This window comes from Cygnus atratus, chromosome 12 (assembly GCF_013377495.2).
Source record: "Cygnus atratus isolate AKBS03 ecotype Queensland, Australia chromosome 12, CAtr_DNAZoo_HiC_assembly, whole genome shotgun sequence".
Taxonomy (NCBI): Eukaryota; Metazoa; Chordata; class Aves; order Anseriformes; family Anatidae; genus Cygnus; species Cygnus atratus.
The window spans coordinates 1,119,087-1,132,606 of record NC_066373.1 but is presented as its reverse complement, the minus strand read 5'-3'; the positions used below and the strand labels follow the sequence as shown (position 1 = coordinate 1,132,606).

Sequence of the window (13,520 nt, the reverse complement as noted above, 5' to 3'; positions counted from 1 at the left end):
GTGTCGCGGCCTTGCTCTTTGTCCGTCACGGCACATAAGGACACGCAACGGGGCCGGGACTCCCGAACCTCCCCGTCCTCCCCGGCCCAAGGAAGGCCCGAGCAGGCACAGCAGGAGCACTCGAGATCAGTTCCCCACACAGCGCAGCCTCTGAAGTCCTGACGAGAAATCTCAGTGGTTTCTGAGGAGGTCAGTGGCTGCTGCACCCACGGCACGCGCTGCCCCGGTGAGAGGCTGCCCAGAGTGAGCACAGAGCTACACAGAGCTACAGCCCCCTGTTGTACTCTCTGGTTCTTCCGCGATGAAGGAAAGGAAACGGGGGTTGTGGGAGCAGGCGGTGGGCGAGGAACGTCCACGATCAGTTCCCCTTCAGGAAAAGGTTTGGTGTTCTGTGTGCCAAAAGAAACACCGGGCAGGAAGGCACAAATTACAGTCACGTTTGTGCTTTTGGGTCATAGCTGGCTGATTTATGGGTTTTGATGAAGTGATTACGGATGAAAGAAAACATTTCGGGGAACGAGACCACGTTGCTGCGGTCTCGTGGCTCTGTCCTGTCCAAGTTACAGTGGAAAACAAAACAGGAAAATTACAAGGGGCATTCTGGTCACCACACACTCCTGTCTCGTGTCGCGGCACTGACTCCTGTCTGATGACGATCGTGAAGAGCAGCGCCCGGATTCTGGCGCTCAATGAATAAAAACGGACGGCGTTTGCTACCGCCATCGCTATTTGTGTTGCTAACGCGCCTGGAAAGCCTAACCGAGGATCGGGATGCCACTGGGCTACGTCCGAGTGCAAAATACTGTGCGGGGTAGTCTGCAGGGAGCGGCCAGCTACAGAGAAACGGTGACGGGACGTTCGTCACAGCGCGACAGGAGCCGCTGGGGAGGATAACGGGATCGCCTTGCGAAATACTCGGGGATCGCTCCCAGCAGCGGAGGCGCAGAGGAGGAGGCACGAAGGCGGCCGTTCGGGTCGCTACCACGTAGACACGCGCCGCGCCCCCGCCGCAGGCCGGCCCCCGGCACGCCGCACCCAAAGCCGACGGGCAGCGCCGCGCCCTGCCCTCAGCCCGCCCCCCGCGCCGCCCTCACGGCTCCCGCCCCCTCGCTCTGGCCGCTCGCTATTGGCCCGCGCCCGCCCCCGCGCCTTTCCCATTGGCCGTCTCCCCCTCCCGCGGTCGCCCCGCCGCCGCGCGCGCTCGCTCCCCGTTGGCCAGCCGGCCCCGGCGCTACGGCGGCCGCGGCGGGCCGGTCCCCGCGCTGCGCGAAGCTGCCGGCGGCCAGCATGGAGGGCGGGAAGCGGGCGGAGGGCGGCGGCGAGGCGGCGGCGGCCGGGCCGGTGTTCACGCTGCAGGAGGTGGCGAAGCGGAACGGCAGCCGCGAGGCCTGGCTCGTCATCCACGGCCGCGTGTACGACGTCACCCGCTTCCTGGAGGAGGTGCGGGGCCGGGGCCGGGACCGGGACCGGGACCGGGAGGGCGGGGAGCGGGGCCGGGGCCGGGGCCGGGACCGGGACCGGGAGGGCGGGGAGCGGGAGCGGGGCCGGGGCCGGGGCCGGGACCGGGACCGGGAGGGCGGGGAGCGGGGCCGGGGCCGGGGCCGGGACCGGGACCGGGACCGGGAGGGCGGGGAGCGGGAGCCCCGTGCCGCCGCCTGCCGGCCCCGAGGGCTCGGGGAGCGGTGCCGAGGCCCGGCGGGGCTCTGAGGAGGCCGCCCCGTGCCGGCCCTGTGAGGGGCCGGGGCCCGCCCGGCGGAGGCGTCGCGCCGGGCCCGGCCGCCGGCACCGAAACGCCTCGCCCCGGCTCCGCCTCGCCCCGAGCCCTCCTCCCGGTGCCTGCTTTTGGGGACCCCGGCGCACCGCGGCGCACGAAGGGAGGGAGCGGCTTTCCCTGCGGTGCCTTCGGACCGCCGCTCCCGCAGCCGGCGTTTCGCTGCGTGCCGCCTTTGTGACGGGAGCTCGGCCTTTCCTGCTCAGGCCCGCGTGCGGCTGCCGGCTGCCGGCTCCCCTGCTCGCCGCTGCCCGCTGCGGGCGCCCCGGCAGCGGTCTCGGGCGGCTTTGCGCGGCGCGGGGCGTGAAAATCGGCCTGCGGGGCGGCTCCTGGGCCGCGGTGCTTGGCGCTTGGCGCTTGGCGCTTGGCTGTCGGGGCCCGCGGGCACCCAGCACGCGGGGAGGCTCCCGGGAGAAGCGTGCGGGTGGTGCCCCGTGGGGCACGGCCGTGCAGCGCGATGGGAAGCAGCTGCCCCGGGTTTGTTCCCCGGGAGAGCCCAGAGCTCCAGCTGGGGCCAGGGACCGGTCGCGCGTTAGCTGCGCACAGCCGCAGCGAGGTGCGGGCGGTGCTGGGGAGGCCTGGTAGTCATGGAGGGAAAGGAAGGCAGTCCTGCCGAGCGGGACTCCAGCTCGGGAAGCAGCTAAACGGAGCTACGAGCAGAGTGAAGGTACTCGGATCCCTAGCCCAGGGTCAGTCCACAAGACCAGGGGTTTTGCAGCTGGTACGTGAGGATTGTTCGAGCAGCTGCCTGCCCCCTCCGGTGCTCGGGTTCCCCGACAATAGCCCAAACCGGTCATCCGGCACCTGCCAATGCTTGAGAGAGCTGTGGGGTCAGCTAGCTCTGCTGACCGAAGGACGTGGGCAGAGCGGTGGGGATGTGTTGAAGAGCATTCGCCATTCCACAAGCTTCTGAAAGCCTTCGTGTTTGCCCGCATCTAACCGCCGAGTACAAGAAGCAGGGGACATCAAGGAAGCTGGCGGGAGCCCATTTCAAAACAAACAAATGGTGTTTCTTCACGCAACGGGAGCGGGCCAGCCTTGCCAAAGGACATTGCGGATGCAGAAAGGTTAAGTAGAGTCAGAGGAAGACAGAAACGTGGAAAAGCAATTTGCTGCTCGTTTCTAAATAACAAGGCACCTTGGGCTTAGGAAGAGCCAAAACCAGGTGGAGGTTGGGAAAGTACCTGCAAAAAGTGCGTGCCTTGTCTTACCTTGCCTCAGTGTTCCGTTACAGCCGCTGCTCATTGTTTTTCAGACTTAAAAGGTAGAAAAATCTTCAAAGCCTTTCTTCTTCACAAATCACATTTTTGAGGTGTTTACCCCCAGGCCCGTGGTGCGAATGATGCCGTGTTTCCAAGCACGGCTGCTGCGTGGTGGTCCCAGCCTTCGCCTCGGCAGTCTCTGCGTAAGATGGCGCCTGGGGTGCCCTTTATCCCATTTCTGGTTTTATGGCATAAGGATTTACTTGGATTTGGGAAGGGAAGCAGTAAGGCTACGCTGGTAACTGTGGCAGCACGGCTAGCACAGCAGTCTCTGCTATGTACGCCCCTCGCTGACATGGTGAAGTTTGTAAACACGGATCAAGGCCTGATTTATCGGCAGAAATATGCCTTATATCTGTTACCCCCTGCAATCAGTCCAGTGACAGGAGAACAATGTGTAGCTGATCAGACCCAGGAATGTTTGCCTTGTTTAAAGGTTACAGTCGTCTGATAAACTGTTCTGCCTCGGAGCTCTGAGTTATCACTGCAGCTATCAGGCTTTCAGCGGGTAATATTTCCCCTTGATCCCGTGTAGTCACTGAAGCTGCGTCTCATGGTTGCCTTTCCTGGCCTTTGGCCATGGGTTATTTGAACAGGATTGCCGAATTCCACGGGAGTGTTGCCTCGGAGTGATTGCGTTATCTCTAGGAAGCCTGGCTGCTAAAAGCCTGCCGAATATTGCCTCGTGTTCCTGCAGACTAGGTGCAGCAGGCCAGCCGTTAGCTAGCCGCCCCAAAACCTGGGTGTTCTTTGACATACAGGTCAGCTTAAACTTCCAGTTTACAGTTGGCCACTTCCTGTGTCATAGGCACCAAATTAAGACGTTTATCGCGTAGCAAAAGTCTCCTGAATTGTGAGAGCGTGAACAGAATGGAGAATGCAGAGACAGCAACCGAGGTCTCGTAGGTGTTTCTGAGAGATCGCGTGCTCCAGAAAGCCTGCAAGTGCCTGAAATGAGGTGTGGTTATCCGAAATCCGAGATAGCCTTGCAGCAATTGTCTCATTTTCTTCCAAATCTAGGTAACTGGACCACTGGAATACACATCATTGCTCCTGTTCGCAGTAGGCTAGGAAAGCAAGTGTAGACTTGCTGGAGCAAGAAGGGCTGGCTCGTCAGGTCGGTGTGAATGATGAGTGAGGAAGAGGAGGAGGGCAGGCGAGCCTCCCTGGCAGGTCTCCGAGGGCTGGTGCTGCTCACACGTGCCCTCACCACACCGCTGTTACCAGCTGTGCCTCTCAACCTGTGCAGCAGCTGTAGTGCTCTTATTTTCACAAGCTTTCCTGTGACACAGGGATTTGTTCTACCTCCGTACGTACAGAAGAGTTTGGGGATGTGTGTTTCTTTTGAATCAGTTTCCAGGTGGAATGGGCCTGCGTTGCGGTGACTCTATCCCAAACGGGTCAGTCGGTTACAAGCATAATGTTCTCAGCAGTTCTTCAGACGACCTTGCAAAAGAAGGAACAGTCTGCTAGTGGCAGCTTCTCCGTAAAGCTGCGTGCCTCCAACAGGGTGCCGTGCTCAAGCCTAAGGCTAAGGTAGGGTCCGTGCGGAAGAGCTGCTAGTTCAGAGCGCTTTCGTCTGAGCTGAAAGTAAAGTGGGACGGATAAAGGGAGGTTTCAGACGGTCGCTCACACCAAGGAGGCAGCAGGGTTTTAAATTCTGACCATCGTACTGCACCAGCAGTAAGAAAACAATATTGAATATCTTCTTTTGTCTTTCTGCATTTAATTCCTGCGTACTTGGGTGTGTCTGCAACCAGAACTCCGTGAGGAAGGAGGAGGAACGTCAGAGATCTGTTTTTGCTCACGCTGACTTGCAGCAGCACTGCAGAGGCACTCTCAGGGAAGCCTGTTCCCGTCTCACAACAAGCCTCGAAGGATGTGTGCTTGATGAGCACCATTTGTCTAGGTGCTTGTCCTTGTCTTCTGGCTCGCGTAGTGCCACACGTTGTTATTGCACAGGAGTGCTCTTCCCTTGCGTGGCTTATTTCCCTAATACTGTGGCTGGGAATGAAAGCTTTCGCATCTCTCCTCGACCTGATGATCTCGTGCCTTATCTGATCCAGCACCGTAATTAGCCACAGAGCTCGGTGTTGCTTCCGAGCTCGTTTGTAGGTCACGGTGGGGCTGTAGCAGCGGCTGCCATACGCGACGGGCTTGGAGTTTGCAGAAAGACAACTCGGGGCCCTCGCCTTCTGCAGAGGGTTTCCGCGTCGTGCTCTCGGAAGCCTCTGCCACACGCTTCCAGCTGCACGGCTCTGAGCTGCTGCTGCTCCGTGTCCCCTCCAAAGGCTCCACAGAGCGTCTCCTCCTCACGTCTCCTGAACAAAGACCGCCTTCTGGCTGAGCACAGAACCCAGACTGCACGAGCTGCCCCTAGATGCTAATTCAAGGGAGAGGCACCAAGGACAAACTTTTTTTATTTTATTTGCTACCTTAGAGCATCAGCAGCATATTTAAAGTGCGTTTGGAGTGAGTACGGGGTTACACGATGCCCTACTGCTGTTCTCTGCCTTGTGGAGCCCGGTTTGGGATTCGAAGAGCTTGATTCAAAGATCACACTGCAATGACCCTTTTGAGAGCGCTGCTGTAGCTCTGCGTATTGCGGAGTGTGCCTGAGCCTGGGCTTTATTCCCCCGAGGCCTCCCGACGGCGAGGGGCAGGCCGGCTCCCCTCTGCGCGCTGGGCTGGGGGCTCCGGGTGGTGCCTCCTGCCGGAGGTGGCTGCTGGGGCTTTCGCTTCCGGCTGTCAAACTGTTCTCTGCCCCCTGATGTTGGGCACATCTTCCAGAGCGGGTGCTTCAAGGCTGTCAGCGTGTGCTTTGTGCATTAGGTGTGCTCCCGGCTGCCGTGACACGGGGGTTCTGGTCCTGGTGTGGATGTTGAGGGGGACCCCTGCGGGCTGGCACTTGGGGCCACCTCTCTTGTCCCTGTTTGCTTGTGTCTGTTCCTTTTCAGGAGGAGGAAGGCTTCATCTCAGCCGTTATTTCCTCTGGAAGTACATTTTATTTTCGGAGCTTGCTGCACTTCTCGCAGCTTTTATGTTTTTCTGCAGGAGCTGTAGCTTTTGGAAGTTTTGTGGCAGAGCAAATGACTTCTTGTATAAATAGTCTGGTTTTACGTGTGCGCGGGTACGACAAGGTAGGAACTGTCTGGCTGCAGTTGTGGGTGTCTAGACTAAAGAGTCCTTTCAGAAATACGATATTCCACGCGTTTCTTGAAGATTTTTTTTCTTTTTTCTTTTGGCTTGGAGATTACAATTAAGGACGAATGTACACGAGTAAATAATTCTTCTTGTGGGTTTAGCAAGTGTGTAGAAAGGCTTCAGACCAAACAGGCAAAGAGCAGTAAAATTTAACTTCCCTCTTGTACTTTGCTGTTTTTCTCATCTCTTGGACGTGCAATGACTGGCTGCCCCTGAAAGCCGAGAGCCGTGTTCCCTGTTACTGCAGGGGTTTGTCAGCCCTTTTAGGATGGATGGGTAGGAAGTCAAGGTTATCTTTTTAAAATCTCAGTTCTGACGTTTTTCCCCGTGAAATGAGATTTCTGACGAGGCATCCCTAAGGACTTCCTGTAGAAGGCTCAAAGTAAATGGTCAGCCCTTCTTCCCCTAATTTCTGTGGATCTTTGTGAGCGTGCTTATAAAGTAGCTGAAAATTGAATTACTGTCCGTGCACGTTGCGCAGAACAAGGTACAGCATCCTACCGCTGCAGCCAGGTCCGAAAGCGTGAGCCGAAGGGTGGCGAGGTGAGCTGGAGGGAGGTCCTGCTCTGTAGAGAGCTCGTTGGTGGCTGCCGGCAGGCAATCGCTTCCTCTCCTTTGCTGTCGGGTTGGATTTCTGCTGGGGCAGTCCCTACCTGACTCCCTCTGAGATCAAACCGGCCCTAGCGGGAGAAGCGGCAGCACGGCGCGGAGCCAGGCGCGGTGCGAAGCAGCAGAGCGGAGCCTGGCTTGGCGTTACAGCGAAGGCGACCTCACAACTTGAGTGCTGCCCAGCTGCCTGCTGGGCTGAGACTTTGCCCTTCATGGCTGCTGAGAAAGCGCCGCCTTGATGGTGTTGCATACCTGGACAATAAAGGGATTTATTCAGAATGAAGAGCTCTGATGTGGGGTTGCAGAGCTGGCTGCACCGACTCCCTGCGGAAGACAACCGGACTGCTTTCGTGTCCACACGAGTATGGTTGGTATGAGGTGTGAGAGCCAAGTGAGAATATTTCGACTTTTGGCAGCAAAAACAAACGAGCTGAAGGAAGAGGGGCAATGACAACTGTTCTGTGTCTGTGGGAAGGAAAAGGATATTACAGAGAAAAACAGGTGCTTTAGTCCTTTGATCTGAGATGTAGCCTAACATCTCTTCTCCAGTCCCAGGCTTGTAGCTGTCAGAGGAATCTCAGGCAGCAGTGAGCAGGTCCCCTCTCCTCGACCAGCGTGTCTAGTGCTTGCTGCCTCGTGCTCTGCAGAACTGGGCTAGTCCCTGTGTGCGCCCAGCAGCCTGATCGCTTTATTGGTTTAACTGGATTAGCTGGTAGTTCAAACTGAACTATTTGTTCCCATACGCATTGTAAAGAGATTGTACCTTGCTGGCCTCGTGGTTAGTGCTTCCTCTTGCCAGTCTGTTCCTGGAATCCTGGTATTGACAGTGCTAGGGGAGAGCCCGGCCCATCAAGGAGAAGTGCACCAGGAATTTTTGTCGGTCCGTACTGCTCGGTCTTGCCTGTGGCCGTCTGCTCCCCGCAGCAGTGCCGGTGTCACTGGGGAGCGACTTCTGTTGTTAACACTTCTGGGTTCCTGAAAGCAGTACGAGACGTCCAGCAGTAACGTGTTCTGTTGGTTCTTTTCTGCTTTCTCCTGTGGTCGTTGAGTAGTTGTAGCTCCACCAGTACTGGACTTTATCCAGCGTACATTACAGTTGTGGCTTTTTATGCCACTAGAAAACGTGATGTGCTTCTCCTTTGTTCTTCTCCATTCCTCATCGTACAGTTATGTGCGAAGAGAGGCTGTCTGCCAAATACCGTTGCTTTTTGTAGTATCTGAAGAAGTAGAACATCATTTCTTCTGCTGGTCCCTGTGAAAGCAGCGTTCTCTCGTGCTTTGCTGGCAGTTGAGTTGTCACGCAGGAGAGGCTCCTCTGCAAGTGAGTCTGATTTGTGCAGTGAAGCCCATTAAAAGCTACATGAGGATGTGCCTTCTCCTGTGTTATTTTCTTGCTCAAATCAGTTGCAGAATCGAGAAAAGAGATGGCTTGGCTGTGGGGGTCAAAGCTGGGCTTCCATTTACAAGTTGGGGCTTCGCCTCTTTGGAAGGATTTCTATTTTGTGCAAGGTATTTCCCAGGCTGTGCAGCACACACCATTTCCTGTGACCTGAAGGAGAGAGGTTGGACGATTGAATCTTTGGTAGATATTACTGATGATGTTGGCTTGAGACATCCGTAACGCATGAAAAGGGCTAGAAGGGCTGCTCCGACTCTTTGGAACCCGACCGCTCACTCACCTGAAGTCTTCTCTTGCAGCATCCAGGTGGAGAAGAGGTCCTGCTCGAGCAAGCCGGTAAAGATGCCACGGAGAGCTTTGAAGACGTTGGGCATTCCACGGACGCCAGGGAGATGCTCAAGCAGTACTACATAGGGGAGGTCCACCCGGTAAGGCCCCGCTGGGTGGGACAGCCCTCTTTCAGACACGGGGTTGGGGCTGTATAAATGGTGACTCTCCTTTATGCAACGCAGTAAACGCACACCGAGACGTGTCTTGCAAGATACGTTTTTACACAGTCTCTGTATCGCCCAGGACTTCTAATGAGGAAAGAAGGCCTCTGCTGAGGAAACAAAACTAGCTCAGTCTTCTCTTTCCGCCATTTAGAACAGGCTTCTCCCTACGGTTAAATCAGTGGCACTTAAAGAAGCTGATCTGATCAATTCCTTCCTTAGCTGGTGAGACCGCAACTTCCCCTTGCCTTAAGATTTAGAATTCAGGAGGGTGAGAGATCACAGGCACGGCACAAACACCAGGTTCCTGCCTGCTGCAAAGTCAGTGCCTTTCGGTGCTGTGGGTACGCCTGCTTTGAAAACGAGTCCAGGCAATTGCCCGTGTGATGAGGACTATGTACAGAACAATTCCCTCATAATGACTTCAGGTTTCGCTTATCTTTTTCTTTCTTCTTTTTTTCCCCTTGACAGCATGATCGTAAAAAGGAAGGTTCTAAGGTAAGCTGTTAGTGTTTTACTATTCCATTTTATTTAATGCTGAGGAAACTATTTTATGCTCATAAAATGAACAAAGAAGTCGCCAAACACCTTTTATTTTGCTGTCTCTTTTTCCTAATGGAGCTTGTGGCTTTATGTTTACAAAGTACGTAATGAATAGATCTCCTAGGCAAATTATTCCTTTTTTTTTTTTCTTGTTGTTGTTCAGAAGCTTGGCAGGCACCTCAGTGTGAAATTTGAAGTGTTTTTTTGTGCCCTCTCTTCCCCGACGTCAGTGATGCTATTTCTACACCTCGAGCCACAGAGCGTTTTTTGCAGTACTTGCTGTGTCCTGGTCACTGAACTGTTAGCGTTGTTCCGACCAAGCCAGCAGACGGCCACCGCGGGGCTGGCTGTAGAACAAGAATTCTCTGTTAACTGCCCTAGAAATCATTGGTGTTGGTTAAAAGTCAGGTACTCCTGAATTAGAACGGGACACAGTGTTGCAAAAATGCCTTTGAAACGGATGGGGAGAGGGAAATGGTAATAAATAGAATGCAGTTTGAGAGGTAAAGGTGTGTCTTGCAACTGGCTTCTCTTCGTGCCTGGCTTGCAGGCTTGGACCAGGCGCAGCTCTGCCTTCAACAGCGCTTTCATTAGCTGTCGCTCGAAGCAGGGCCACTCGCAGAGGACCGGGAATCAATAAGGAAGCTGTCAGCAGAGAGCAGTAACTGAAGCCCTTGGGAGTGTTTGCTTGTTATAGCCAGCCATAGAAAGAGCCACTTGGGATAGATAAAGGCAAATCTTAGTTATAAAGTGGGGCTGATTCTGCCTATATTCACCTTCAAATGTATTGTTCAGTGTATAAAGTTCAGTGGCTTATGTTCAGTGGTTTATGTACAGCTGAGGTCTTTCTAGTGTGCAACATCTGTTTTTAAACTAGGCCGAAATATAAAGTCAGCAGCAAGAGATAGAAGTCAGTAATGTGGATCCCCCTATTTAGTTTTTTAGTTGTTTTTTTTTTTTAAAGTAGTGACGTTATACTCTTAGAATTCAGCCTAGAGGTAACTCCCTGTGGATAAGTGTCAATGTTTAACAGCCACTGAATGTACTGTGGCAGAAAAGAAAGTGCGAAGACGCACAAGGAATGGAGATAATACTGTTTAGGAGGGGCAGCAACAGTGATTGAGGAAGAGGATGTGGAGTTGATAAAAATCTAAATAAGAATTTCAGTTGGTTGGAAAACGTACTTAAATTCTCAGAGTTTTATGAAAAAAGAAGTATGAAAGTTTGGAAGCAGGTTGTAGGCAAAGGAAGAGTTGAAGAGAACTTTATGGTTTTATGCTTCGGTGGCCAGGCAGTAGGAGAGCAAATGGGGATGTGGACAGAAGGCTTTGGGGAAGCGATCATGGGGAAAGAGTTATCTGCCTCGGATCATCAGTTATCGTCCGTATCATATGAAATGAACAGACCAGTTTGCAAGGGGATGAGCAAGACCGTATTTTGAGAGAGGTTAAAGTCCCAGTGTGAAGCTGAAGGTGGGAGGGATTGGGCTGATGAAAAGAATGTGGAGGTGAGGAGGAAGGCAAACGCCCCCAGAAACATCCATGCCCGTGATAGAGAGGGTGTTTGGGAAAGGAGGGGGAGTGTTGTTTTTCCTCTGTGTTGTAAGCACCTGTCCGGTCTTGAAGTCTCATTTCTTAGCACAAGATGTATAATGGTTCTTTTTTTCCCTGCTAACTCCCTCTTTCTTCTTTCAGGATCAAAATATGGCATCCTCTGGCCAAGCAAGGTATCGTACAAAGTAATCATAACAATAAATAGATAATAATAAGAAAAAGAGTAAGAGACTGAGGGGTTGGGAGCGTCCATTCATAGAACTGCAGACCAACTCTAATGGGCAGGAAAAAAACCGCAGGCTATTACTGCGCTGTCCTTCTAGCAAGCAGGTGCTCCAGAAGAAGCTGCCCAACTGCATCACGCCCGAGTCAGCTGCCAGGGCGTGCACCTCCCTCGGTGGAGATGGAGACACAGCCGGCAGTGAGACGTCCCCGGCTCCTCGCTGGGCAGAGCAGGCGTCCTGGTGTTGTGCAGCTCGAATCCTCTGGCTCACGTGTTCGTATTACACAACGATGGCTGCAGTCCCTTTTCACTACAGTGATTATTTGGGTGGTCGCTGCAGGTCAGGCATGATGAAACGCAGCCATGTGTGGTTTTTTAGAAGGTTTTACCGTGACCAGCACAGTTTAGTTGAAAGTACAGGAGTGCTTACAACCAGAAGAGGGTCCCAGTCTTTCATAGCTGATGCAGAAGTTTTTAGCTTTTAATTTATTTTTTTGCGAAGGAGGCTGCTGAAGGTGAGCCTGTGGCCTCAGGTTTATGAGTGAGGATGATTTATTGTGGGATAGCTGTAGCAATTTCCATGCTTGAGTCAACGCAGCTGTTTGTATAGCACAAATTACAGTCTGGCTTATTTAAGAAAAGAAAAAACAACAGCAAAGAACCCCAGTTGGTTTCTGTATGTGCCAGGCTGGAAAGTTCAGCAACCCAGCTGCTATTTTATAAGCAACCAAGCCATCCTTGCAGTCACAGGGGCCTCTCACAGGGAGCAGGAGAGCCCTGAGCACGGGACTGCTGGAGCTGTGCTGCCCAGACCCGAGCGGTTGCTCTGTGACCTGGTGGGAGACGGGTCTCGAGAGCTCCCTGGGGGAAAACAGACGTGTAGCGAGTGTTGAACATCTCAAATGATTTATTAACTTGATACTTTCTTCTGTTTTATGTTGTTCGTGGGTGTTGTGTCTTTGTTGTTGTTGTTGTTGTCTTTTCCTCCCCGTAGCTTCTGGTCAACATGGCTAATCCCCATCTTCGGAGCACTGGTCATAGGTTTGATGTATCGCTATTACATGTTGGAAGGGAGATCGTCGTGAGCTCACCTTGATGGGACCTCAGAAAGCCTGAAAGAGCATGTGTGAGAGAGAGTGCACGCATGCAACACGCGGGATTCTAGTTCCCTCCGCCTTTCATGCCTTGCTTTTAGCTTTGGGTTTGCCAAGTGGTGTTGATATCCATGGGACCAAGCTGATACCAGACTGTCTGTCCGAACTCCGGGACCCGCGGCCCTTCCATAACTTCCTCTCGCTGAGGCAGGGCAGGCACAGCATCCTGTTATTCTGTTACGTTTGTGTGTGGTCTCCCTGGCGTGTGCGTGCTTGTGCTCTCTCTTGCGCTCTCTCTCTCTCGCTCTCTGAAGTAAAACGCAGATAACCTTTTTCTTTCAATGCCTTTTTGTTAAGCCAGACAACGTGAAACAGCTGCTAGTGAGCCTGTGGGTTTGCCTCAGTACTTCACGTAGCATTGTCAGAAATAAACTGCGAGTTGTCTGCGGTCCTTTCCAGAAAAGATTTTGAGAGATTCGGTTCCACAGTAACTTTCCAAGTGCATGCAGGCTACACTAATTGGAACAGCAGGAAATTGTTAGCTTTGCTACCTCTTTCTGTCTGTTTTTAACGGTTAAACAAATACAAGTATTTTAAAAGTGATTCTGTTCATTTTGTAATATTTGTACTTGTCCCTTTAACATGTATATTCTGTGAAACAATTTATGCCTTGGATTCTGGTTTGTCTGGGTGCTTTTGTGCTGCGTGCGGCAACACCAGAAATGGGAACTGACATGTGGCTTCTTGAAAGGGAGATTTTTTTTCTCCCTGGGGTCTCGATCCAACACATGTGTTGGATACAAAACTCATTCTTACTGCCTGTGAATCTGTACCAGATGGGGGAAAAAAAAAAAAAGAAATAAATCCTGCCTCTTCTTCCTAAATAAAAAGCGAAAAGAAATCCACTTGGGATTTGTGCATAGTGCTGTTTTTGTCTTGGAACAGAGGAGAACGTTTCTCCTTTCTTCTCTTTTTGTGCGTTCTGCAGCCAGCCTTCAGCAGCATGCAGGAAAGGTCAGGTATGCCTCGTGTGTTGTGAGGCACGGATCTCTCCAGCTCTTCCAGCACGCTGCTCTGTGGTTTCAGGATCTGCAAACAAAACGAAACTCATGCTGTGGTGTCCGATACCCTTCAGTGGTCTGACGCTGGTTCCTAGTCCAAAGCATATCGTCTTTCTGAACTGCAGCAAAAGGGAAGCAATATACTGTGGTCCCGGCTGTGAAAACCTCCTGTCGGTTGTGGTTTTTCTTGCTTCTCTCTTCCATGAAATCGCTGTGCTCCTCAGAAGGCTGCTCAGAAGAGTTTCTTGCACTTGGAGTTACACTCTACCTTTTAAAAATGAAGGCCGAGGAGGCGCGTAGCCATTGGGAG

The 13,520-nt window shown here is 53.1% G+C and overlaps 1 protein-coding gene across 1 annotated transcript; it reads left to right on the top strand.

The window, feature by feature from the left end:
* Positions 1–1,211: 1,211 nt before the first annotated feature.
* LOC118257883 (cytochrome b5) lies at positions 1,212–12,824 on the top strand. Its single transcript, XM_035566306.2, has 5 exons — positions 1,212–1,440; positions 8,545–8,673; positions 9,208–9,234; positions 10,974–11,005; positions 12,050–12,824. The coding sequence occupies exons 1-5, from the start codon at positions 1,288–1,290 to the stop codon at positions 12,138–12,140; spliced, it is 432 nt and encodes a 143-aa protein (XP_035422199.1). The 5' UTR covers positions 1,212–1,287; the 3' UTR covers positions 12,141–12,824.
* The last annotated feature ends 696 nt before the right edge of the window (positions 12,825–13,520 follow it).

Coding starts and splice junctions, on each gene's coding strand:
- LOC118257883 (XM_035566306.2), top strand. CDS start 1,288: ATGGAGGGCGGGAAGCGGGCGGAGGGCGGCGGCGAGGCGGCGGCGGCC. Junction 8,674..9,207: donor ACATAGGGGAGGTCCACCCG/GTAAGGCCCCGC, acceptor TCCCCTTGACAG/CATGATCGTAAAAAGGAAGG. Junction 9,235..10,973: donor GTAAAAAGGAAGGTTCTAAG/GTAAGCTGTTAG, acceptor TTCTTCTTTCAG/GATCAAAATATGGCATCCTC.